Source organism: Heptranchias perlo, chromosome 11 (assembly GCF_035084215.1).
Source record: "Heptranchias perlo isolate sHepPer1 chromosome 11, sHepPer1.hap1, whole genome shotgun sequence".
Lineage (NCBI taxonomy): Eukaryota > Metazoa > Chordata > Chondrichthyes > Hexanchiformes > Hexanchidae > Heptranchias > Heptranchias perlo.
Genome location: NC_090335.1, coordinates 76,187,720 through 76,215,069, shown reverse-complemented (window position 1 = coordinate 76,215,069; position 27,350 = coordinate 76,187,720). Strand labels below are relative to the sequence as shown.

The 27,350-nt window shown below is 44.7% G+C and overlaps 1 protein-coding gene across 1 annotated transcript in view; it reads right to left on the bottom strand.

The window, feature by feature from the left end:
• Positions 1 to 19,379: 19,379 nt before the first annotated feature.
• Positions 19,380 to 27,350, bottom strand: part of hsf2bp (heat shock transcription factor 2 binding protein) — a 76,134-nt gene continuing 68,163 nt past the window's right edge. Inside the window, exon 8 of the mRNA XM_067992408.1 lies at positions 19,380 to 20,579. Coding sequence (XP_067848509.1) covers positions 20,377 to 20,579 — 203 coding nt within the window. The 3' untranslated portion in view covers positions 19,380 to 20,376. The remainder of the gene's footprint in view (positions 20,580 to 27,350) is intronic.

Genomic DNA, 27,350 nt, shown 5'->3' with positions numbered 1-27,350 from the left:
GCTCTATGCAAGAGCAATCCAGCTAGTCCCACTCCCCGACCCTATCCCCGTAGCCCTGCAAATTTTTTCCTTTCAAATACTCATCCAGTTCCCTTTTGAAAACCACGATTGAATCTGCCTCTACCACCCTTTCAGGCAGTGCATTCCAGATCATGACCATTCTCTGCGTAAAGAAGTTTTTCCTCATGTCACCTTTGGTTCTTTTGCCAATCACCTTAAATCTATGTCTTCTGATTCTTGATCCTTCCGCCAATGGGAACAGTTTCTCTCTATCTACTCTGTCTAGACTCTTCATGATTTTGAATACCTCTATCAAATCTCCTCTCAATCTTCTCTGTTCCAAGGAGAACACCCCCAGCTTCCAGTCTATCCACGTAACTAAGGTCCCTCATCCCTGGAATCATTCTAGTAAATCTTTTCTGCACCCTCTCTAAGGCCTTCACATCTTTCCTAAAGTGCAGTGCCCAGAACTGGACACAATACTCCAGTTGTGGTCGAACCAGTGTTTCATAAAGGTTCATCATGACTTCCTTGCTTTTGTACTCTTTGCCTCTATTTATAAAGCCCAGGATCCCGTATGTGGACATATACCCTCAGACCTGTCCCTTTACCCCTTTCAGAATTGTGCCCTCTAGTTTATACTGCCTCTCCTCTTTCTTCCTACTGAAATGTATCACTTTACATAAGAACATAAGAACATAAGAAATTGGAGCAGCAGTAGGCCAATCGGCCCCTCGAGCCTGCTCCGCCATTCAATAAGATCATGGCTGATCTGATCCCAACCACAAATCTAAAGAACACAAGAAGTTGGAGCAGGACCCGGCCACATAGCCCCTGGGCCCTCTCCGCCACCCACAGGGCATTGACCGATCCGAACTCAGCTTCATGTCCAATTTCCTGCCCGCTCCCCATAACCCCTAATTCCCTTTACTTCTAGGAAACTGTCTATTTCTGTTTTAAATTTATCTAATGATGTAGCTTCCACAGCTTCCTGGGGCAGCAAATTCCACAGACCTACCACCCTCTGAGTGAAGAAGTTTCTCCTCATCTCAGTTTTGAAAGAGCAGCCCCTTATTCTAAGATTATGCCCCCTAGTTCTAGTTTCACCCATCTTTAGGAACATCCTTACCGCATCCACCCGATCAAGACCCTTCACAATCTTATATGTTTCAATAAGATCGCCTCTCATTCTTCTGAACTCCAATGAGTAGAGTCCCAATCTACTCAACCTCTCCTCATATGTCCGCCCCCTCATCCCCGGGATTAACCGAGTGAACCTTCTTTGTACTGCCTCGAGAGCAAGTATGTCTTTTCTTAAGTATGGACACCAAAACTGTATGCAGTATTCCAGGTGCGGTCTCACCAATACCTTATATAACTGCAGCAATACCTCCTTGTTTTTATATTCTATCCCCCTAGCAATAAAAGCCAACATTCCGTTGGCTTTCTTGATCACCTGCTGCACCTGCATACCAACTTTTTGATTTTCTTGCACTAGGACCCCCAGATCCCTTTGTACTGCAGTACTTTCCAGTCTCTCGCCATTAAGAAAATAACTTGCTCTCTGATTTTTCCTGCCAAAGTGCATAACCTCACATTTTCCAATATTATATTGCATCTGCCAAATCTCCGCCCACTCACCCAGCCTGTCTATATCCCCTTGCAGGTTTTTTATGTCCTCCTCACTCTCTACTTTCCCTCCCATCTTTGTATCATCTGCAAATTTTGATATGTTGCACTCGGTCCCCTCCTCCAAATCGTTAATATAGATTGTAAAGAGTTGGGGACCCAGCACCGACCCCTGTGGAACACCACTGGTTACTGGTTGCCAGTCCGAAAATGAACCATTTATCCCAACTCTCTGCTTCCTGTTCGATAACCAATCCTCCACCCATGCCAGAATATTACCCCCAATCCCGTGATTTTTTATCTTAAGTAATAATCTTTTATGTGGCACCTTGTCGAATGCCTTCTGGAAGTCTAAATACACTACGTCCACTGGTTCCCCTTTATCCACCCTATACGTTATATCCTCGAAGAACTCAAGCAAATTTGTCAGACATGACTTCCCCTTCATAAAGCCATGCTGACTTTGTCCTATTAAATTATGCTTATCTAAATGTTCCGTTACTGTCTCCTTAATAATGGACTCCAAAATTTTACCCACCACAGATGTTAAGCTAACTGGCCTATAATTTCCAGCCTTCTGCCTACTACCCTTTTTAAATAACGGTGTTACATTAGCAGTTTTCCAATCTGCCGGGACCTCTCCTGAGTCCAGGGAATTTTGGAAAACTATCACCAAAGCATCCACAATCCCTACTGCCACTTCCCTCAAGACCCTAGGATGGAAGCCATCAGGTCCAGGGGATTTATCCGCCTTGAGTCCCATTATTTTACTGAGTACCATCTCCTGAGTGATTTTAATCGTATTTAGCTCCTCCCCCCCGAGAGTCCCCTGTTTGTCCAGTGTTGGGATATTCTTAGTGTCCTCTACTGTAAAGACTGAAACAAAATATTTGTTCAGCATTTTTGCCATCTCCATGTTTCCCACCATTAATTTCCCGGTCTCATCCTCTAAGGGACCTATGTTTGCCTTAGCCACCCTTTTTCTTTTTATATAACTATAGAAACTCTTGCTATCTGTTTTTATATTTTTTGCTAATTTCTTTTCATAATCTAACTTCCCTTTCTTAATCAATCCTTTAGTTACTTTTTGCTGTCTTTTGAAGAATTCCCAATCTTCTATCCTCCCACTAAGTTTGGCTACCTTATATGTCCTTGTTTTTAGTCGGATACTATCCTTGATTTCTTTACTTAGCCACGGGTGGCTGTCATTTCTTTTACACCCTTTTTTCCTCAGTGGAATATATTTATTTTGAAAGTTGTAAAATAACTCCCTAAATGAACACCACTGCTCATGTACCGTCTTACCCTTTAATCTATTTTCCCAGTCCACTTTAATCAATTCCGCTCTCATACCATCATAGTCTCCTTTATTCAAGCTCAGTACGCTTGTTTGAGAATCAACCTTCTCACCCTCTAATTGGATATGGAATTCAACCATGTTGTGGTCGCTCGTTCCAAGGGGATCCTTAACTAGGACATTATTAATTAATCCTGACTCATTACACAGGACCAGGTCCAAGGTTGCCTGCCCCCTTGTAGGATCAGTTACATACTGCTCAAGAAATCCATCCCTGATGCACTCAATGAACTCGTCCTCAAGGCTGCTCTGCCCAATTTGATTTGTCCAGTTAATATGATAATTAAAATCCCCCATAATTATGGCTGTTCCCTTATTACATGCCCCGACTATCTCCTGATTAATACTTCTTCCAGCAGAGTTGCAACTATTAGGAGGCCTATATACTACGCCCACTAATGTTTTTTTTCCCTTATTATTCCTTATCTCCACCCAAACTGTTTCATTATCTTGATGCTTTGTCCCAATATCATTTCTCTGTATTACAGTGATTCCTTCCTTTATTAACATAGCCACCCCACCTCCCCTTCCTTCCTGCCTGTCCTTCCTGATTGTTAAATACCCTGGCATATTTAATTCCCAGTCGTTGTCACCCTGCAGCCATGTTTCTGTAATGGCCACAAGATCATACCCATACGTAGTTATTTGTGCCGTTAACTCGTCCATTTTATTACGAATGCTACGTGCATTCAGATAAAGAACTTTCAAATCTGTTTTGTGACGCTTAGTTCCTGCTTTTTCCTTTTTTAACACTTTACCTATTACTCCATACCTTCTGTCCCTTCCTGTTACGCTTTCCTCTCTCTCCCTGCTCAGGTTCCCAACCCCCTGCCACTTTAGTTTAAACCCTCCCCAACAGCACTAGCAAACACTCCTCCTAGGACAGCGGTCCCGGCCCTGCCCAGGTGCAGACCGTCCGGTTTGTACTGGTCCCACCTCCCCCAGAACCGTTTCTGCATTAAATTTCATCTGTAATATGTCTGCCCATTTCACCAGCCTGTCTATATCCTCTTGAAGTCTATCACTATCCACCTCACTGTTCACTACACTTCCAAGTTTTGTGTCATCTGCAAATTTTGAAATTATGCCCTGTACACCCAAGTCCAAGTCATTAGTATATATCAAGAAAAGCAATGGTCCCAGCACTGTCCCCTGGGGAACACCAATGTACACCTCCCTCCAGTCCAAAAAACAACCGTTCACCATGACTCTCTGCCTCCTGTTACTTTTCCAATTTTGTATCCATGCTGCCACTGCCCCCTTTATCCCATGGGCTTCGATCTTAATGACAAGTCTACAATGCGGCACTTCATCAAACGCCTTTTGAAAGTCCATATACACTACATCAACCACATTGCCCTCACCTACCTTCTCTGTAACCTCATCAAAAAACTCAATCAAGTTAGTTAAACACTCAAGTTAGTTAAATGCTCCCCAAAGCCTTTCCACCATCTACAAGGCACAAGTCAGGAGTGTGATGGAATACTCACCACTTGCCTGGATGAGTGCAGTTCCAACAACACTCAAGAAGCTCGACACCATCCAGGACAAAGCAGCCCGCTTGATTGGCACCCCATCCACCACCCTAAACAGTCACTCCCTTAACCATCGGCGCACTGTGGCTGCAGTGTGTACCATCCACAGGATGCACTGCAGCAACTCGCCAAGGCTTCTTTGACAGCACCTCCCAAACCCACGACCTCTACCACCTAGAAGGACAAGGGCAGCAGGCACATGGGAACAATACCACCTGCACATTCCTCTCCAAGTCACACACCATCCCGACTTGGAAATATATCGCCGTTCCTTCATCGTCGCTGGGTCAAAATCCTGGAACTCCCTTCCTAACAGCACTGTTGGAGAACCTTCACCACACGGACTGCAGCGGTTCAAGAAGGCGGCTCACCACCACCTTCTCAAGGGCAATTAGGGATGGGCAATAAATGCTGGCCTCGCCAGCGACGTCCACATCCCATGAACGAATGAAAAAAAACACGATTTGCCTTTAACAAATCCGTGCTGGCTTTCCCTAATCAATCCACACTTGTCCAAGTGACTGATAATTTTGTCCCAGATTATCATTTCTAACAGTTTCACCACCACCAAGGTTAAACTGACTGGCCTGTAGTTGCTGGGTTTATCCTTACACCCTTTTTTGAACAATGCTAACTTAGGAGGGAGGAGGGCAGCATTGCAAAGATGGAAATAAGCAGTACTGGTGATGGACAGGATGTGGGATTTGAAGGTTAGCTCAAGGTCAAACAATATGCCAAGGTTTTTCCTGGTCTTGTTCAGCCTGTGTGAATGACTAGAGAGGGGGATGAAATCATGGGCAAGGAAATAGAATTGTACCTTCCTGAAGTTCAGCTGAAGGAAACTGTGATCCATCAATACCTTGATGTAGGATAGGTAGGTAGTGGGGTTGAGAAGTGGTGGAGAGGTAGAGCTGGATATAAAAGTTGATGCCGTGCCTGCGGATAATGTCACTGAGGGGCAGGATACAGATGATGGGAATTCTGGAGGTGATGATGTGGGAAAGGGAAGAGAAATCATCGCTGGAGATGCACTGACTGTGTTCGATTGAGAGGGGTGCAAGGCAGTCCCATGACAATGGAGAAGTGATTCAGGATAGCATGAGTGAATGAGTCAAACACTGTGGAAAAATCAAGGATATGGTTGCTTGATATGGAGAAAGGGAGGTTAACTAGTGCTGTGGGGGAGGGTTTAAACTAATTTGGCAGGGGTATAGACACCAGGATGAAACATTAGAGAGGAGAAACAAAGTGCACAGAGGACTGGGAGGGACAAGTAGCACTAGAGTAAAGAATAGTTCACAAATAGGATGGATCAGACAGGGGCAAATGCGAGGCAGTCTAAGATGAGATGGAGTGCACATGCGTAAATGCACGTAGCTTGGTAAATAAGGTTGGTGAGCTGCAGGCTGAAGTCACCACATGGGACTATGATATAGTGGCAATAACAGAGACCTGGCTGAAAGAAGGGGAGCATTGGGTATGTAATATTCCTGGCTACAAGGTATTCACGGAGCACTAGTGCGCAGGAGCATGGGCAGGGGATGGGAGGGTCCGGGAAGCAGCTGGCCGGAGGGACAGCTTGCATCCTTGGCCTGCTGCAGAGGGCAGAGATGAAGATCTCAAGGCTACAGAGACTGATCCCTATATGCCAGGATCTTTTAGGTGCACTGGACAGCCTGCCAGAGAGCTTGCGCACAACAGCAGAGCAGGAGAGTCCAGCTCTAACTTGTGTGGGGTCGTCCAGTATGGCATTGAGGCCATGCAGTCAACCATGGAGCGAGTGGTTAGCTCTATGAATACTGCAGTGGGGCCCACAATGGTGACAGCTGTGGCAGCTTCACTGGGAGCTCAGACTGCTTTGGCGTCTATCATTTCCTTAGCCTTTCAATTCATGAAGGAGAGCATGGAATGGGGCTTCAGGAGCATTGATACACTCCTTCACTGCTCTCATGCAGAGCAGGGGGAGTGTGGAGACAGAGTGCCATCACAGCACGCCTCTGCCTCTGACCCAGCACCCTTATTGGTCCCACACAGCCAGCTGGCCCAGGTGCGAAACACAGCAATCTGCAGCTGGGCCCTTGTGACGGGAAACATTTCATAGGAGCACTAGAATACGTCAACAAGTACTGAGGCTAGGCACAAAGGGAATTTACCAGGGTGATTTAATTTCAATAAGAGAAGGGAAAAGATGTAAAATACACAATGTGCACGATGTGAAGTAAATAGTTTTGATTTGTTTGGCTTTGCTGTTGGTCTTTATATTGATAGTTTTGTAGGAAGAAGGCCAATGAGGTAGCAGTGTTGGAGGGCATGCAGAAGATAGGTGGAAGGAGTTGGGCAAATGGTGAGACAGTTGGTTTGCTGTGGAGAGGATTTGCTTAGGAGAATCTCTCCACGCTGAATTCACACTCTAAAAATCGACAGGTCATAAAGGAATTTCTACCCCAAAGTTTGTACATAACTTTTCTAACAAACTTCGCTAGCATTCAGAAATCCAGGGAAGCATTCCCTTTTTAAAGGGGTACAATGCCCGAATCAGCACTGTGGACAGCAGCTATTACTGTGATTCTATCACCAAGAAACTGAGGAACTAAAAGACATAACTTTTTTTTAATGAAGCTGAATAACAATCCTGGTAATGTACCAAGGGCAGTGTTTTAATCAGGGAAGGCTGAGCAAAGTGCAGCTGTCCATTCCCAGTCACAAGCAGTCTCACCTGTTTCCCAGGCAGCACCCATTTGAATGACAGATGCAATAGACTCACTATCATGTCAGTCAGTCTTGCTAATCTGGAGAAAGGTAGAAGCAGCTGCATTAGGATTGCGCCAGATAAATCTATCTATTTATATAATTAAAAGTCTAGTGTTTGTCCATTTCATTTCTAAGGCATCACACCGTATAGGGCAAAAGACGTCAAATCAAATAGGGCAAAAATGAGTGTAGCTGAAATAAGCACTTATCTATTAAAGAAAGAACCTGAATTTATACAGTGCCTTTCACGACCTCAAAACATCCCAAAGCGCTTTACAGCCAATGAACTACTTTTGAAGTGTAGTCACTGTTGTAAGGTAGATATTTTAAAAACAATTAAATATCTGATTTATTAAATGTGAATGAATCAAAACGAGTTAGATTTAGTCAATAAGTGCCAATGCGGAATGTCAAAGTGATGAGTAAGTTTTTAAAGGAAGAGAGAGAGGTGGAGAGGAAGGGGGTTTTATGGAGGTAATTTGAGAGTGGAAGAAGGATATGCTGCTAATGGTGGGACAAAGTGGGCAGGATGCAATAAAGGCCAGAGTGAGAAGAAGGGTTTGGCGGGGAGGGGATTTGGGCTGGAGGAGATTGCAGAGAAATGGTGAGTGAAACCATAGAAGGATTTAAAGAGAAGAACAAATATCTTAAATTTAATGTACTGGAACTAGTACTTTTGGGGATCATTTCTATAGATTGTAATTTAAGTGTGTTCTAAAGTGTGTGCAAACAGGGAACGACTGTAAGTCAGTGAAGATAGATAGCCAGGTCACATTAGTAGATGCTATTTGCTTTAGCTGACGTGTTTGTTATACAGTTCAATATTGCGATTGCTTCCATCACAATTAAGCAAACAATTAGATAAAAAAGAAGTCTAATCTAAGCGAGACTTATTGTGGGGCAGAATGTGTGCAGCAGTTTTGTGCATGGAGGGTGGAGTATGGGAATCCAGCAGGAATGCATTGGATTAGTCAAGTCTGGAGATGACAAAGGCTTTTATGAGGGGTTCAGCAGTGAAAGGGCAGAGAGGCAGAAGTAAGCAGTCTTTGTGGTGGAGAGGAAGCTATGTTCCATGTTGAACAAGGTGCCAGCTTGTGAATCGACTAACTGAGTTTGAGACAGTTGTTGGAGAGGAAGAAGGAATCAATGGCAAAGGAGCAGAGTTTGTGGTGAGATTGAAGGTGTTGGCTTCATCTTCCCAACGTTGAGCTGGAGGAAGTGGACAGCAATCTAACGTACAGAGGCAAATTAGAGTCAAGAGAGGTACCGTAGAGTTAAGAGCACAGAAGGAAGCCATTGTGTTTGTTTTGGTTCTTTCGTAGAGCATTTCAAAACTAATCCCACTGTCTATTTGCATCCGCATAGCCCTGTACCTTCCTCTGCTTCAAGTACTTATCCAATTTTCCTTTAAAAGATGTAACGGTATCTGCCTCAACCACTTCTTGTGGCAAAGCATTCTATGCACAAATAATCCTCTGTTAGAAAGTTCTCCTAACCTACTCACTCCCTTAGTGATAATGTTAAATTGATGTCCACTCCTCATTGACCCCCCAACCAGAAGAAATAGTATTTCCCAATTCACTCTATTCATAATTTTAAAAACCTCTACTTAATCTCCCCTGCTCTAGTGGACTTCAATTACCTTAATATAGCCTGAGAAAAAAACTGTGTAAAGGGCAAGGAGGGTGAAGAATTCCCAAAAAGTGTACAGAAGAACTTTCTTAATCAGTATATTTCTGGCCCAATGAGGAAGGAAGCAGGATCTAGTTTTGGAGAATGAAATTGGACAAGCGGAGTGTGTTTCAGTGGGAGAACATCTGGGTAATAGTGATCATAATATAATTAGGTTTAACGTAGTTACGGAAAGGGACAAAGAAAAATCAAAGGTGAAAATACCCAACTGGAAGAGAGCCAATTTCAGTCATTTGAGAAGGGACCTAGCACAGGTGGACTGGAAACAAAGATTGGCCAAGAAAACAGTAAATGAGCAATGGGAGGCCTTCAAGGCAGAGATAGTTCAGAGTCAAACCAAGCATATTCCCTTAAAGAGGAAAGATAGGGCATCAAAAGCTAGAGCTCCCTGGATGACAAAGGAAATAGAGGTTAAAATAAAAGAGAAAAAGGAGGTTTACGACAAATATCAGGTACAGAATAGGGTAGAAAACCAGGCAGAATACAGAGAGTGCAGGGGGAAATTGAAAAAGGATATGAGAAGTACAAAGAGAGAATATGAGAAAAGATTAGCGGGTAACATAAAAGGAAACCCAAAAATCTTTTATAAACATAAAAGGATAGTTAAAGGAATGGTGGGGCTGATTAGGGACAAAGAAGGAAATCTTCTTGTGGAGACAGAGGGCATGACTGAGATACTGAATGAGTACTTTGCATCTTTCTTCACAAAAGAGGATGAAGTTAATGTCGCAGTAAAGGAGGAGAGAATAGAGATATTGGATAGGGTAAAAAGATAGAAAGGAGGTACTAAAAAGATTGGCGTCACTCAAAGGTGACAAGGCATCCGGTCCCGAAGGGATGCATCAAAGGTTGCTGAGGGAAGCAAGGGTGGAGATAGCAGAAGCTCTGATCACAACCTTTCAATCCTCCTTGGATATGGGAGAGGTGCCGGAGGACTGGATCTCTCGCGGTAACCTCAGTGGAAACTCGAGAAATAGCTTCAGAAATCTTTTGATATTTGAAGATTCCTCACTGCAAGTCCATCATCCTGTCCTGTTTGGTAATTTTACTGCCCAGTCAATTTTTTCATTGAACTTTGCCTTTTTCCAGTTCAGCCCCTTATCTTTGACTTTCCATTAACCGTTTCTATTTCCACATTGAACTTAACTATGTTGTGATTGCTATTTCCCAAATGATCGCCTGCCCTATCTGAGATTTTTGCCCCACTTCATTTTCTGCAATAAAATCAAAGAACGATAGAAACCTACTGATCTAGGAAGCAGTCTTTGATGCATTCTAAAATGCATTCCCCACTTTTACCACTTCTGCGAATTAATTTAATGAAAATACTTACTGCAGACTCTATGGTGTCGAATAGCTTGAATTTGAACTTTAAAAAAAATGTGCGCTATCAACCCATCCTCTGAGCAGCGTGAGTTGCTTCGCGGCTGGAAAAGTCTGTGAGGAGAAGACATGCCCACAAAATCTGTCAGGAAAAGAAGTCACGCCCACAGATTCAGGCGGCATTGCTTAAGCAGACAAGCAGACCACATTCATTTAAAGTTAGTATTCTGTATGTCATTGTAAATAAAAATTCCAATTTTTCAAAATAAAAAGCCAAAGAAATAATTGAATTAAATTAAAGAGACAGAGGGAAAAGTAAAAAAAAATTAAAACATTTTTTAATTTAAAAAAATGTTAATGATCAAAAACTATTAAAAGGAGTAATATGAGACTCCACATTTTTAAAAGTTAAATTTTAGTTGCTTGGCAGTCATTAAGACTAACCGCGTTGTTAAAACTTAGACCTGTTTTTTTTAAGTGTATCTGTGTGGTGGTGTAATTAGTTACTTTCCAACTGGGCAGATAAGCAAGTTGGTGCTTTTTCAATGATTTCTCTGATTGCAGTGTGCGATGGCCCTTTAATTCGAAACTGTCATATCGTCGGCGAACCAATAGGAGCAAGTTCCGGATTCCTGCGTTTCATTGCGCATTTGCAAACGCGGGAACTTGCTCCTTCAATTCACCACTAGCAACGGAGAGCACTGTTGAGCTCCTCCATTATTTCGGGACCGATTTCTGACTCATTATCTTTATTCTACTCTATCTTGGGATAACTTAAATCATCCAATATATGTTCTTACATATGTCTCTGAGCTTTCTAAGCGATCTCATGTTCACTGTTTGGTGGCCTGCAGTGCACACCTGTAGTGCAAGTCTTCAGGAAATGAACCAAAAGTCCAACAATTCCCAGGTGAGAGGGAGGACCATTCCTTTAGCAAGAGAGCCCTGAAGGTGATGTTAAAGGAGGTCCTGGTAAGAAGGTGTCATTTTTTGACAAGTAGCACCTTCCTCAGCAAGATGCAGTTAGGGCAGCCTGAGAGATGACCGAGGAGATCAACGCAGTGTTTCCAGCAAAGAGATCAGCCTCCCAGCTGAGAAAGACATTTAGCGCCCTCAAGAAGTTTGCCAAAATGAATGAGTCCTTTACTTATCTCTGCAGCGGTCTGCAGTAGCATGCGTGCAACACACACACACACACACACACACAGACTTTGTACTTGTGGAATGCCTTTTTATCTTTATATACTCCTTGATGCTCTCTACCACTAACACAAGGCAACCTATATTCATCTATGAAACATGTTTTACCTTCTCCAGGAACATTTCACTGAAGGTGGGAAGGTCCATTAAAGACTCCCCCAGTACCCATTTGCATGCTGCTTGTTCTTGCACTTCTGCTCAGGGAAGCACAGTGGCCAATTGCCTACTTCTAGCAGGCCTCTGGAAACAGTCAGCATTTTGATTGTATCTTCTGACTGGAGACCAAGGAAGTCCACAATAGAAGGTTGAGTCTATAAACTAGAGCGGACCCTCAAATCTCCAGACTTTGATACATCTTAAAGAGTTCATCCTGGCAGTGAGTGGACACACTACGGTCCCCACTGGAGAACCTGAATCGGAATCCATTCATTCCTTTCTCTTCCCTCAAAGAGGAGCAGCAGTGCACATCCACTTTGCTCCACACTGCATTGCTCACTCCTCAGTCACTCACTCCACACTGCATCGCTCACTCCACACTGTCACTCACTCCACACAATGACTCACTCCACACTGCGTCGCTCACTCCACACTTTGTCACTCACTCCGCACAATGACTCACTCCACACTGTCACTCACTCCACAGTGTCACTCACTCCACACTGCGTCGCTCACTCCAATGTCACTCACTCCACAAAATGACTCACTCCACACTGCGTCACTCACTCCAGTCACTCACTCCACACAATGACTCACTCCTGTATCACTCACTCCACACAATGACTCACTCCACACTGCGTCGCTCACTCCACACTGTCACTCACTCCACACAATGACTCACTCCACACTGTCACTCACTCCACACAATGACTCACTCCTCCTGTGTCACTCACTCCACACTGCCTCGCTCACTCCACACTGTCACTCACTCCACCTGCGGCAAACATCATCCCACGAATATCCACTTGGGGCGAACGTGTAGTGTTAACAGTTAGAGTAGGGAGCACTGGGTGAGGCACACAGCATGAGTGAAGAGGAGTAAATGCAGGAGGCCACAGCAGAGAAGCCTGAAATGGGCTGGATTGCCTCTTCTAGGCCACTATCAGATGCTGAGTTCTGGGAATTATACCAAAGTTGCTTTCTGAGCACCATCAATTCATTGAGTCCTTTGAGAGTGTGGAAAGAATACTGCACGGTATGATGGCTAGTCTGGATGTCCACTACCTGCTTCGGGAAAGACCATTTCCTCTGGTTGGAGAGTCAAGGTCATCAATTTAAAATTGCCATTAAGAGAGGTTAGGAGAAATTTCTTCATACGGTTTGTTGGAGCACGGATTGCATTGTCACAGGGAGCAGTTCAGGCAGAGACTAATATATCTTTTAAGGAAAAAATGGTTAAATATTGGAAGCAAAGGAAGATACAGGGCTATGGGGAGTGCGTGGGGCAGTGGGATTCATTTTGGATTGCTCTAGCAAAGAGCTGGCACAGATAAAATGGGCCGGATCACTTCCTTCTGTGTTATAAATTTCCATAGCTCTAACTGCAGATACCTCTGGATCACGTGGCAAAACCCCAGGGGTATCTGCAGCAGTGCCTCTGTTTACCAGAGATGTGGGGCTCGATTTTAACTGCCGGTCAGGAATGTGGCTTAGCGAGTGGCCGACTTGTCCTGGAGCAGTAGCAGGAAGGCCGATTTTAACGGCGGGGCCTCTAACATGCCGACTTAAAATCGAGCTCCGAGCCCACAACGAAACTAAAATTGTTTTTTTAAGAACTTAAAATGCTGGGCCTCTACCAGCCCTGGCTGCTGCATTCGGCAGGTTTTACCTGGCGAGGAAGCCACCGTTGCTCAAGCCTCTGGTTAAAATAGCAGATGACATCATCGGATCCTGATCTGCTTATTCAAAGCGGAAACAGCTGGCTTGGGGAGAGTGTCCTTGTCGCCTGCAATTCCCTCCAGATTAGGGAGAGAAAGACGTGGATATGTCTCATACAGGCCCAGACCGGGTAAGAACGGCAGGTTTCCTTCCCTAAAGGACATTAGTGAACCAGTTGAGTTTTTACGACAATCCAACAGCTTCATGGTCACTTTTACCGATACCAGCTCTTTATTTCCAGATTTTTCAAAACAGAATTCAAATTCTCAAACTGCTGCAGTGGGATTAGAACTCACGTTCATACTGGATTATTAGTCCAGGCCTATTGGATTACTGGTGCGGTGACATAACCACTGCACTACCATACCCAACAGCAGGTGCATGGCAGGAGGAGGGAGAGATGAGGAGGTGTCTCTCTGAGCAACCCAGGAAGCCACCACAGCAGCACAAGTAGCCCTGCAACTGCACAGGCTTCTACTGACAAGGTAGGCCATGGGCCATCTCCATTCCAGGAACTGCTGAGGGACATCCAGCAGCTCGGCACCACATGTCCCTTCAGAAGGTGCATTAGATAACCTAGAACCCGACACTCAATATTACCAAGGGGAAGAACTGGGCAAACAAAAAGTAGACCACACAAGAAGCACATTAGACTTCCAAACAACTGCACATAGTTTCAAGGGCTATTGTTGTTGGTATTTTCTTAGAGGACCTCTGCCCTTTATGCTGTATATTATGGCTGTGCATATCAAGGATATATATGGGTGCTAACATACCTTGTGTTTGCATGTTAGTCCAGGGGGGGACCTGATCCTGGAATGCTGTGCAAGAAACAATGACTTTTAAGCAAAGTGGTTTAAGGCTAATCTTCGTCTTAATGCTGCTCTTATTTGACTGAGATGATCAATGCACGGACTCCAGAGAACAGGAGCAGCTGGAACAAGAGGAAGGAGGAGGAGGGCATTATGCAGGAGGCCGTACCCACAGAGGGTCTTCAGAGAGCACTTCTCCTACATGAACTTTTCAGAGGAGCAATGTATGAGGTGCCTTTGCTTCACAAAGGAGTCTGTCATCGAGCTACGTAACCTGCTGCAGCCACAACTGCAGCCTCACACCAGGGCATGGGCTGCACAGCTTGTGGCTTTCAAGTTCACCTTTATGCCACGGGCTCCTTTCAGGCTGCACTTGGTGACATCAGCAACATCTCCCAGTTTGCAGTCCACCGCTGTATCACGGAGGTCACTGAGGCTTTCTACACCAGGAAGAACTCTTACATCTCCTTCCCCAAGAACAGAGCGAAGCAGGACGAGAGAGCACTAGGCTTCGCTCATATTGCAGGCCTCCCCAGGGTGCAAGGTGCCATAGACTACAAGCACATTTCCTTGTGTACACCCAATCACCGGCCTGGCATCTTTATCAATTGAGAGGGATTCCACTCCCTCAGTGTACAGCTGGTTTGCAACCACAGGCAGTGCATCATGCAGGTCTGTGCCTGATATCCTGCCAGTAGTTATGACTCTTTCATCCTGTGCCAGTCCTCAATGTTGCTTTTATTCTAGCCGGCCATCAGGTTACAGACTGGCTACTGGGTGACAAGAGTATCCCCTCCAGACATGACTCCTGCCAGGAACCCGGTCACAGCTGCAGAGCGTGCCTATAACGAGAGCCATGCCACCATCAGAAACATTATCGAGCAAACAATCAGCGTGCTCAAGCAACACTTCTGCTGCCTGGGCCATTCGGGAGGAGCTTTGAGCGGCTATCCAAATTTGTGGTCGTCTGCTGCATGCTCCATAACTTTGCTATCATAAGGGACCAACCCTTACCACCACCTAGGCAGCAACAAGTACAGGAGGCGCAGCAGCAGAGGAGGAGGAGGAGCAAGAGAGAAGGAGAAGCATGAAGAGAAGGAAGAGCAGGAGAGGCATTGACCATCAGTGCTCCGAGCTGCCGGAGTTCTGAGCGAGCAGTACATCGAGGAACGCTTCACCTGAACCATCCGCTCTATCCCAATACACCAGCAGTCCGTATCACCACCATCCTTACTACCACCAGCCCATCGCCTTCCTTCACTCCAGCCTCTTGGGTCTTGCCCTCACTTTACTACAAATATAAACAACAAATCCAGGACAAAACAAATTTATCAGACAACTCAATTACCTCTGTATCTAAGTTAGTGCTCCTATGAGATGTTTCCCCAGTTAATCATCTTGATCCTTGGAGAAGATGCAGAGGAGATTTACCAGAATAGTACCAGGAATGAGGGACTTCACTTACATGGATAGACTGGAGAAGCTGGATTTGTTCTCCTTAGAGCAGAGAAGGTTAAAGGAAGATGTAATAGAGGTGTTCAAAATTATGAGGGGTTTTGATAGAGTAGATAGAGAGAAACTGTTTCCACTGACAGGAGGATCAGTACCAGAGGACACAGATTTAAAATAATTGACATCCTTCCTAAAGTGTGGTACCCAGAATTGGACACAATACTCCAAGTAGGGCCTAACCAGTGTTTTATAAAGATTTACAAATCCATGTCATTTATTAACCCATATTCTTCCATGTGACAATTAATTTTGTCCCGGATTATGGTCTTAAGTTTTTCCACCACTGATGTTAGGCTGACTGGCCTATGGATACCGGGTTTATCTCTCTCCTCTTTTTTGAACAGGGGTGTAACATTTGCAATCCTCCAGTCCTCTGGCACCACTCCCATATCCAAGGAGGATTTGAAGATTGTGGCCAGACCCTCCGCTATCTCCACCCGTACTTCACTCAGCAGCCTAGGATGCATCCCATCTGGACCGGGTGACTTATCTACTTTTAGCACTGCCAGCCTTTTAAGTACCTCCTATTTATCTATTCTATCCTATCCAATTTCTCTACCCCCTCCTCCTTTACTGTGACACTAGCAGCATCCTCTCCTTTTTTGAAGACAGATGCAAAGTACTCATCTTGCCAATCTCCTTCCTGTCCCACTCACCCCTCCCACAGCTACCCTGTGGACTCTGCCAGTCGATCAGCTATCACTGCCCCTCTCCACATCTCCCTCCAGAATGTCTGTTCACTTGTGAGCGAGGCCCTTGCCATCCATGAGCTTACTGTGGATGATTGCATCGACATCATGGCCTTGACAGAAACCTGGCCAACGGGTGATGACTCCTTCCCCTTAATGAAGCCTCCCCGCCTGGCTATACTTTCCACCACTAGCCCTGCCCAGAACTCTGCGGTGGCAGAGTGGCCCTATCACCAAATCACACCTTGGTCTTTTTTTTTATTCGTTCACGGGATGTGGGCGTCGCTGGCAAGGCCGGCATTTATTGCCCATCCCTAATTGCCCTCGAGAAGGTGGTGGTGAGCTGCCTTCTTGAACCGCTGCAGTCCATGTGGTGAAGGTTCTCCCACAGTGCTGTTAGGAAGGGAGTTCCAGGATTTTGACCCAGCGACAATGAAGGAACCTACTGTCCCCTACTCCTCTGGCACATTCTCCTCCTTTGAGCATCTCACCTTGTTTCACCTCTTTCGCCTCTCCTTTAAAATCCTGGTTCTCTACTGCCCACCCAAGTAGCACGCTGTGTTTCTCACCGAGATATCTTCATTGCTTTCCTCCCTCAGCCTCTGCATCCTCGGTGACTTCAACCTCCATCTCAACTCATCATGTTCTCTCTCCTCTGGGTTCACTGCCCTGCTATCCTTGCTTAATCTCTCCCTCCAAATAAACTCACCTACCCTTATCCCAATCTTGGCGTCCTATTTGACCCTGAGATGAGCTTCCAGCCACATATCCGCTCCATCACCAAGACCGCCTACTTCCACCTCCGTAACATCATCTATCTCCGCCCCTGCCTCAGCTCATCTGCTGCTGAAACCCTCATCCATGCCTGGACTAGACTAGACTTTTCCAATGCTCACCGGGCCAGCCTCCCATCTTCCACCCTCCATAAACTTGAGCTCATTCAAAACTCTGCTGCCCGTATCCTAACTTGCACCAAGTCCTGTTCACCCATCACCCCTGTGCTCGTTGACGTAAATTGGCTTCCTGTCCGGGAACGCCTCAATTTTAAAATTCTCATCCTTGTTTTCAAATCCCTCCATGGCCTCGTCCCTCTCTATCTTTGTAGCCTCCTCCAGCCCTACAACCCACTGAGATCTCTGCGCTCCTCCAATTCTTGCCTCTTGCGCATCCCCAATTTTAATTGCTCTATCATTGCCGGTCGTGCCTTCAGCTGTCTAGGTCCTTAGCTCTGGAATTCCCTCTCTAAACCTCTCCGCCTCTCTCCTCCTTTAAGACGTTCCTTAAAACCTACCTTTTTGACCAAGCTTTTGATCACCTAACCTGATATCTCCTAATGTGGCTCAGTGTCAAATTTTGTTTGATAACACTCCCGTGAAGCACGTTGGGACATTTTACTACGTTAAAAACTCTTTAAAAAAAAGCCAGTTGTTGTTGTTTGTGAAGACAGATGCAAAGTACTCATTTAGTACCTCAGCCATGCCCTCTGCCTCCACAAGATCTCCTTTTTGGTTGCTAATCGACTCCACCCTTCCTTTGACTACCCTTTTACTATTTATATGTTTATAAAATAGTTTTGTGTTCCCTTTTATGTTAGCCACTAAACTTTTCTCATACATTCTCTTTGCCCTTCTTATTTCCTTTTTCAGTTCTCCCCTGTACTTTCTGTATTCTGCTTGATTCTCTATTGTATTATGAACCTGACATTTGTCATAAGCCTCCTTTTACTGTTTCATTTTATTCCCAATTTCTTTAGTCATTCAGGGAGCTCTAGCTTTGGATGCCCTTTCTTTTCCCCTCGTGGGAATGTATTTAGCCTGTCCCAAACTATCTCCTCCTTGAAGACCTCCCATTGCTCATTTGCTGTATCACCCGATAATGTTTGTTTCCATTCCACCTGGGCCAGATCCCTTTTCAACTCCCTGAAATTAGCTCTCCTCCAGCTGAGTATCTTCACCTTTGAATTATTATAGTTCCCTTTTCTGTATTACCTTCCCTATGTTTATATCTTCTTAATCTATTTTTTTCTATAACCTCTCTATCTATCCAGAGAACATCAACCCTTGACAAACCCTTTTGCCTCAGTATGAATGAATTTAGCCAGCACTGTCCATACAAATGAATGAGTTGCAACTGATTGATACCAAAGTGCTATTACTGTTCATGTTACAGGAGCAAAATCAGACAAGTGGCCATGGGAGTTCCCAGCCTGCCTCCCACCTGCATCTTCCCTCCCCCGGAGCAACATTGCAAGAAATCCACTAATATATTTTTTTAAATTCCCAACAAGAAAAGCAACATTTATACTGCCAAATCTCAGAAGCAAGCAGTCTGCTGTAATAATTTTCTCCCAAAGCTGGAGCAGGAAACCTGCAATCCCACCGTGCTGACATAAAAGTGACTGGGTGGAACATCTAAAGCACCCGAGTCAGATATCCTTGGGTCAGACATTCTGTCTTTTGTTGTCAGGCACCCTGTACCAGTATAGGCTCAGCTGGAGTGCCCATAGTTGGGTAGGAGGAAAATGCAGCCGTGACTTGAGGCAGAGCCGACGGGCCCGGCTTAAGATTTTGGTGAAAACTGGAAATCAGCCTTTCTCGGAAGCCCAATTTCCCGATGGTTAAATCTGATTTTCATCAGTGTTCCAGTTTATAAAAACAGCCTGAAACACTCTTGTGGGCTGCTGAGAAGGACCGTGCACCTCTTGCAGGTGTACAACACTGAGGACAACAGCTGGTGGGTGAGGTCATTCCACTGGTCCAGCCTTCATTTATGACGCTTGACTGTGATTGGGCGGATACTGCACCTGGCCACACTGGAACCCCCAGCACAAGGTTGAATGGGACAGAGATCTGGAATAACAGGCTCATCCCAATTTCTGCTACTGCAAGTCTCCACTGTCCCAAATCCACCAGAAGGTTTATGGATTTTTGGAGCCAACATCTTTCTCAAACCTTAGATTTCCAACCACAGGTAAAACCCGAGAATAAACTGGAGATTCGGGTAAAATAACTGCAAACTTTTATTAAACAAACGTATAGGAAGTATCTGTAATTATTTCAATGTAACCGGTACATACGTAACCGCTGTCAGTCCTGGAGTGAGAGTAAATCCAGAGACCTAATGTGTGCTGATGAGTCAATCAACCTCTACAAATCATCAGCATTCATCTCTTAATGAAAAATGCATTTAGATGAGCTTCATAAGCACCCCTGGTTACACAGAAGTCTATTAAATCATAAAAAGCTTTAGCTCAGCAAATCCGCGGTCATACGGATCACAGAAAAGCATAAAGCTAAAGCCTGAAAATTGCGGTCAGCAATGTTACTGTACAGACATTTTGGAGGTGAAAGTAGCGGCTTGACTTTCCTAACCAGTTTAGATTGTGCATTAGGAGTGGAAATTTCTCTATTGTCACAGCACACACATACATGTTGACATTTCAGCTTATTAATGTTTTCATGCTGTGAGCAGGGCAGCGACTGGAGCGGCAACATGCGATGACAGGCAATGGTATAATTAAGGTTTGGCCCACAATTCCACTTTTGTTTCTGTGCTACAGGCATACCTCTAAAGGGAGGGTAAAAAAGTCGGAGGCCAAATCACCCTTCTTATGCACCTAGTGTGTGGTTCAGGAGGGGTACCAGTAGGAAGCTAAAAGCAGTTCACTTTCCTGGCCTTTCAACCAGAGAGTAATGTATGGGAATGGGGAAATCTTGTTATTTAAACTCTGCAATCTTATATTCACCCATTACAGTTCTCCAGAAATCCAGCTTCGTCTTAAGAGTCACGTTGTACCAAAGTTGTCTTCTTTTGGAACATTCGGAGGCACAAACCCACCATACCACGCTTGGCCATTAATTAGCAACAGCAGTTTATCACATTTGCACCCTATAAAATGAAACTGAGATCTACACTCTTTTCTACTCATATACCAAACAAAGTTTTCAAATGTGAATAAATTCTGCAACAAAAACTACTGGCTCAAGTAAAACAAGCTCTAGTTAAATAGAAAGCATTTTCATGTCCTCTAGCAGCTCACTTGCTATGTTGCGGAGATCTGGGTTACGGTTGTTGGTAAGTTCTAGAACACGCTGCTCCGGCAGAGATTCACGGAGCTGTGTTGCCACTCTGGAGAAAACCTCCGGTTCAAGAATCAGAGACTGAATGAGCCGCAGAACATGGAGACAAACTTCCGTATCTGGATCTAGTGCATAAAACAGCATTAATGGTCAGCTGCATCACTGCTCATTTTGTAAATGTCGCTGAATGTATTATTAAAATTACAATATGTCAGATACTCAAGAGTGAAGTCTGTGTAAGGAATAGATAGTTAGTAGCTAAATACAATCAATTAAAATCCATCTAAGTAGATATTTTTCTTTAGACAAGTTAAAAATTTCAAAACGTAGCTTGGTGTTATATTCTGTTCAAACTGAAAATTTAGAAGTGTAGTATGATACTGGGTCTAAAAGGGTTAAATTATGAGGACAGGTTGCACAGACGAGGCTTGTTTTCCCTTGAGTACAGAAGATTAGGGGGTGATCTAATTGAGGTGTTTAAGATGATTAAAGGATTTGATAGGGTAAATAGAGAGAAACTATTTTCTCTGGTGGGGGGAGTCCAGAACAAGGGGGCATAACGTTAAAATTAGAGCCAGGCCGTTCAGGGGTGATGTCGGGAAGCACTTCTTCACACAAAGGGTAGGGGAAATATGGAACTCTCTCCCCCAAAAAGCTGTTGAGGCTGGGGGTCAAATGAAAATTTCAAAACTGAAACTGATAGCTTTTTGTTAGGTAAACGTATTAAGGATTATGGAACCAAGGTGGGTAGATGGAGTTAAGATACAGATAAGCCATTATTTAACAGAATGGCGGAACAGGCTCAAGGGGCTGAATGGCCTCCTTCTGTTCCTATGTTCCTAGTATAGTCAGAATATTCTGCTCAAACTGAAAATTTCAAAACATAATCTAGCATCAGACGTTGAATGTCTACGCATGTATGGGCGCACGAATTCAAACAGCGCAGTGATAACGGAGTGATGTCAAACTCGGTCACTGTAACTCCGGGCTTTAAATGAGGCCTGGAGTCAGAGTCGGGGCCTGTAAATGAGGCCTGGAGTCAGAGTTGGGGCCTGTAAATGAGGCCTGGAGTCAGAGTCAGGGCTTTAAATGAGGCCTGGAGTCAGAGTTGGGGCCTGTAGATGAGGCCCGGGAGTTAGAATCATAGAATGATACAACATAGAAGGCGGCCATTCGGCCCATCGTGCCCGTGCTGGCTCCTTGTAAGCGCTATCCAATTCCTTGGACTTACTCCAGGGGCCGGAAGGTTAGCGGCCGGCTTCAGCCCCTGAAACCCTGATTCCCACCCAAGCTTTCAGTGAACAGCCAAAATCTCCCACAACCGATGTCCGGTTATTTATGTCTCAGCAAAGCGCTTTGGGATGTTTTATTACATCTGTACCTGTTCCTGTGTGCACGACAAACATGCAGCCTAAACTGCAACATATCTCCACTACAAACTGTGTCAGAATGGGGGGAAGCAGTGAGTGCTGGGACCACTACTGTTTTTAATTGGCATCAATGACCTGGGTTCAGAAACTCAATGCGAAGTGCTCAAATTGACAGATGATATCAAACTAGATGGGGCAGTGGAATCAGCAGCTCAGAAATTACAGAATGAGTTAGATAGAATACATAAGGCGCAGAGGAATGGCCGATGAAATTCAATGCAGACAAGTGTAAAGTACGACAAGTAGGAAGGAAAAATAGGCAACATACAAGCTCCTTGAATGATGTTGAAATAGCTGAGGATGAAGTTGAAAGGGACCTAGGACTTTTAGCAGATTCAACACTAAATAAGTACAACCAATTTGAGCAGGCCAGAGGCTGGGTATTCTGTGGTGAATGGCTCACCTCCTGACTCTCTAAAGCCTCTTCACCACCTACAAGGTACAAGTCAGGAGTGTGATGGAATACCCTCCACTTGCCCGGATAGGTGCAGCTGCAACAACACTTAAGAAGCTCGACACCATCCAGGAGAAAGCAGTCCGCTTGATCGGCACCTCATCCACCAGCTTAAACATTCACTCCCTCCACCACCAGCGCACCATGGCTGCAGCGTGTCCTATCTACAGAATGCACTGCAGCAAGTCACCAAGGCTTCTTCGACAGCACCTCCTGCTTGGGTGGAGGACAGGAGATGCTTAAAAAGCAAATATGATATTAGCAGGAGTCATAGGGAGACATAATGAGAGAAATCTAAGCAATATCTGAGACACACAGTGGTTGAATAGCTGAGGGGGTTGGTAAAGGGTAGCATGAAAAATTGGCAAGGCAGAGCTAGCTTCAGTGGCCCAGCAGTCTGGTGAAAGAAGAAACAAAAGGAAGCAGGTCGACACCAAGGGCACAGACCAGACACCAGTAGTGTTCTGATAGGGGGTGCCCACCACTAGTACCATCCCCCCATTATCCCCAGAAACACTGGCACACCCATCCGCTGCACTGCCAGCACTGACTGCCAGAGAGAAAATGGGACTTGTAGTTAAGGTCTGAAGTTGTTAAAGTCCATGTTAAGGCCAGTAGAAAGATGAGGTGCTGTTCCTTGAGCTTACACGGAGCTTCACTGAAATACTATAGAAGGCCAATAACAGAGGTCAGAGTGGGGTGGGGAATTGAAGTGATTAAGTAACGGAGTTTGGGGTCGTACCTGCGGACAGAATGGAGGTGTTCAGCAAAGTGATCACCTAATCAGCGTTTGGTCTCCTCAATGTAGAGGAGACCGCACCATGAGGAGCGAATACAGTATACTAAACTAGAAAAAGTAAAAAGAAAGACTTGTACTTATATTGTGCCTTTCAAGACCTCAAGACATCCCAAAGTGCTTTACAGCCAATGAAGTACTTTTTTGCTGTAAGTGAGTCACTGTTGTAATGTAGGAAATGTGGCAGCCAATTTGGGCACAGCAAGCTCCCACAAACAGCAATGAGATGATGACCAGATAACCTGTTTTAGTGGTGTTAGTTAAGGAACAAATATTGGCCAGGACACCGGGGAGAATTCCCCTGCTCTTCTTTGAATAGTGCTGTGGGATCTTTTACTCTGCCATCTGAAAGACGGCACTGAAAGACAGTGCAGCACTCCCTCAGTAATGCACTGGAGTGTCAGCCTGGATTTTGTGCTCAAGTCCCTGGAGTGGGACTCAAACCCACAACCTTCTGACTCAGAGCTAAGAGTGCTACCTACTGAGTCACAGCTGACACCTAAATTGGAGGAAGTACATGTATATTGCTCTATCTGGAAGTTTATTCCACACATTGATCACTCATTTTCTTGGCAATTTTAGAATTGGTATCAGGAATGTGTGGAATACAGGTCCAGGTGGAGTAACGGAGGCATACTACAGCATTCTCTAGCTGATATGCCCATGCAGTGCTACTGTGATCAATTTCTCCATTACCACTTCAATAGCTAGCTGCAGTTCTTTCCATTTTCACAGACCAAGCTCTCTGGGAAAGCTTTTTTTGTATCTTTAGCCTATTTAAAATGGGTGGAGGAACCCCCATGGGAAAATTCTGCCTGCCCTGCTCTTTGAGGTGTCAGGCCTGCACTAAGGCTGACTGGCTTTTATCCAAAAACAGAATGCAGCAAGCTCATTCTCAAACCCTCCAATCTGAGGGGGCAGGCTGCAACGGCAGCTTTTGGGTGTTTGGAAAATTACTTGGGAGGCGTTCTATACTCACTCCTACCACATTCACACTGGATTTAAATGCTTCTGTCTGTTTCAGGTGGGAGCTCTCCAGCCACACTTAAGGATAGCTTCATTTCCATGAAACTCAAAGCGGATGGAGACCTGACATAATGGGAATAGGCATATTTAGGACATAAAATAGAGAAAAATTGCCCTATCCTTTTTAATTTATGGACAGATTACACTTGTATCTCAAAGCAAAATATAACATGGGTTGTAGTGGAGACATAAGCATAACTGACTGCTTTAAAATCATTATTATAGATAGATCGGGATACAGATAAATGTACATATACACACTTTTTACAAACAGTATCGTAAAGTTACTAAATATGTTTTATGTCTTCACTTCTTTCCTAAAAAAGAAAATATGACCAGCCAGTGAAACCATATGAAATGTGTTCAGCCATCTGCTGAACTTGTGTTGCCCTCTTTACTGTGGATTGTGCTGTAGCACGTACAGTTTGACGTCATTTCAAATAGAGCCGTGGAGTAAAGATTAGACAAAGAGACAGATTCTTCGTCATTTGCAGTGCCCTGAACAGCTGAGCCCTCTCCTAGTTCCAGTAAGCCTTATTAGTGATCTTACATTAACACTTAAAGGCTTATCTGTAATGCACTTTCAGGGTGGCAGATTTCTATTTACGCGTAACACTCACACACCATCTGGTAGTTCCTTTCCTGCAATCACTATTGTTGAATAATACTCTGCTGACTTTAGGAAAGACTCTTGACACGTTATGCAGCTTTATCAGTTTATATCTCAGAAATCTTAAACAGGCTGTTGATTTAAAAAAACTACCTTTCATGTCAGTGTGTGTGCCATAACGAAAGTTGCCATGCAGGGAGTGTTTTCGTGACCATGGGAAACTGTGACACGCTTAACTGGGGATGGGAAGATGTGGTGAAACAGCAGCTCTTTAACAGCCACAGCTAGCCATTAAAGGAGAGTTGCAGTGGGGACAAAAAGTCAAAAAACTAACCACAAAAGGGTGACAAAGCAGCATGCCCTCCGACTCACTGAGCATTTAAGAGTCTCGAGTATGTAAGTGTCAAACCTACTTTAGGTTACACTTTGTTAATGGGCTCAAAGTAAAATTGCAGGAAAACTGAACTGAGAGGGAGGGAATAGAGAGTAACAGCACAGAGACAGGCCATTTGGTCCAGTGTATCTATGCCAGCTCTTTGCCTTGCTTGCCTTGAGCCTACATCTGCCTCTGCTTCAGATGTTTATCTGCTCTTATCTGCAATAAAACATGTAATGGGTCTCAGCTACTCTCTGTGATGAAGCATTGGATGCTCCTTCAATCCTCTGACTAAAGAAATTTCTTCTAACTGCTTTCCTCACTCAGTGACAATTTAAAATTTTTAATTGATAACTTCTTGTTACTGACTTCCCAACCAGAGGAAATAGTATTTCCCGAACATCGATAGTTAGCAGGGTAGGGGAAACCTAGTGGAGGTAGGGAACGAGGGACTGCTGAAACTGGTCCTGTCAAATAGAAACGATGTTCTTGCTTCCTGTGAGGATAAGGAAGAAGGCTGCGGGCAGGAGGGCCAGAATGCTAACCATGACACCGTGGAGCAGGAAGCAATCTGGGGTGGGGGCAAAATGATTTCTAGGACGATATGTTTTAGAACCAACAAGAGAGCTGGTCATACTGAATTTGGTGATGAGTAATGAAAGAGAATTAGTTAACAAACAGACAGTAAGGGAACATCTTGCATAATATGACTGAATGTGATATTAAGTTTGAGAGAGTCACAAATCAAGGTTTTACATTTAAGCAAGGCAAACTTCGAAGGGATGAGAAATAAATTGACCACAGTAAACTGGGCTGAGCTGCTAATAAACCTACAAACAAATAGTGGGAAGTTTTCAAGGATGTTTTTGGTACAATACAAAATCAGCTCCACTTGTGCAGTTAATCAACAATGGTCAACAAACGAGGTAAGAGACAGTATTAAGCTTGTTGGCCAGAGGCTGCAGAAACCTATTGAGGTTAATTCGAATTGCTAACAAAGACACTGACCTTTTAAACTGAAGTGACCTGGAGTTCAGTCACTGGTCTGAACTGGCCAGACCTGGTTTGAATTCGTTTCGCTTCTTACAGGGACAAAGGAACTGAGATGAGACACCAGTCCTTATTTAGAAAAGGAGTATGAGGTGATGCTACCTAACCCCTTGGAACAGAGCCAATCAGGGGATGACACTGACCACTCAAGGAATTTTAAGCCAACTGGAGAAGACAGCATCATTCGAAAAGACAGACTTGGAATAAAACTGAAGAATTGCAGGCTTGGTACTCAGAGTGTGTGTGTTTTTGAGGGAGACTCCGGAGACTAACCATCGTGGAAGTGGGAACCCTACGTCAGGGACGTAGAGACGACGTCGGGAGTGAGAGAGAGAATTGCCTGGCCAGCAGTATCTCTCCTTTCCAGGTAATATAATATCCTTTCTATTCTGTGAACACTCAGGGAGTGTAGTCAGGAAAACCTAGTGGGTGTGCATTTAAATCCTAATACTCAGGGAGTGTTAGTCAGCTAGTGGGTGTGCGTTTAAATCCTAGTTTGAGTATAAAACTGTATAACCTGCTGTCAACTGCATGCCTATATCTAACTAGACGTATAAGCGGTATGTACATGATCTAATAACGTTAATAAAGCGAATTGAGAATTAAGAGAGAATTGACTCTTCCTCTGTGTACTAAGCCAAAACCGTTAACCGGTGACTTCCGGTCAACAAGCTAAAAGAAAAGACTTAGGGAGAAAAAAAATTCGATAAGGGCCATTTTCGGGCGCAAGTAGCATGATGCACTATTACCCCGCACCCGATGGCTCCTACGCAGGCAGCACGTGAATTTTGAGCTGCCTGCTACTTACCATGGTGTCTCCGTGCAGCCTCTCAGCAGCGTGGGTAGCGCTGGCTGCACAAAGAATGAGGAAGTCCAAAATGGGGAGTGCTCAGTGCACGTCATCAGCAGCCTGCACCTCTTAAAGGCAAGGCTGGCGCGAGAGAGAGCCTACGCTTCTCCGGTGATGCACTGGAGGCCCTGATGGAAGGAGTGGACAAAAGGAGGGCCAACATGTACCCGCAGGTGACCTTCCAGACTGCAGCTCTGCAGGCATTGGCAGGCTGTGGCGCAGGAAGTTAACGCCAGGAGCATGGCACCATGCACATCACCCACCCACCAACAAACACTACCCATCCATAAGCAATGCTGGACTT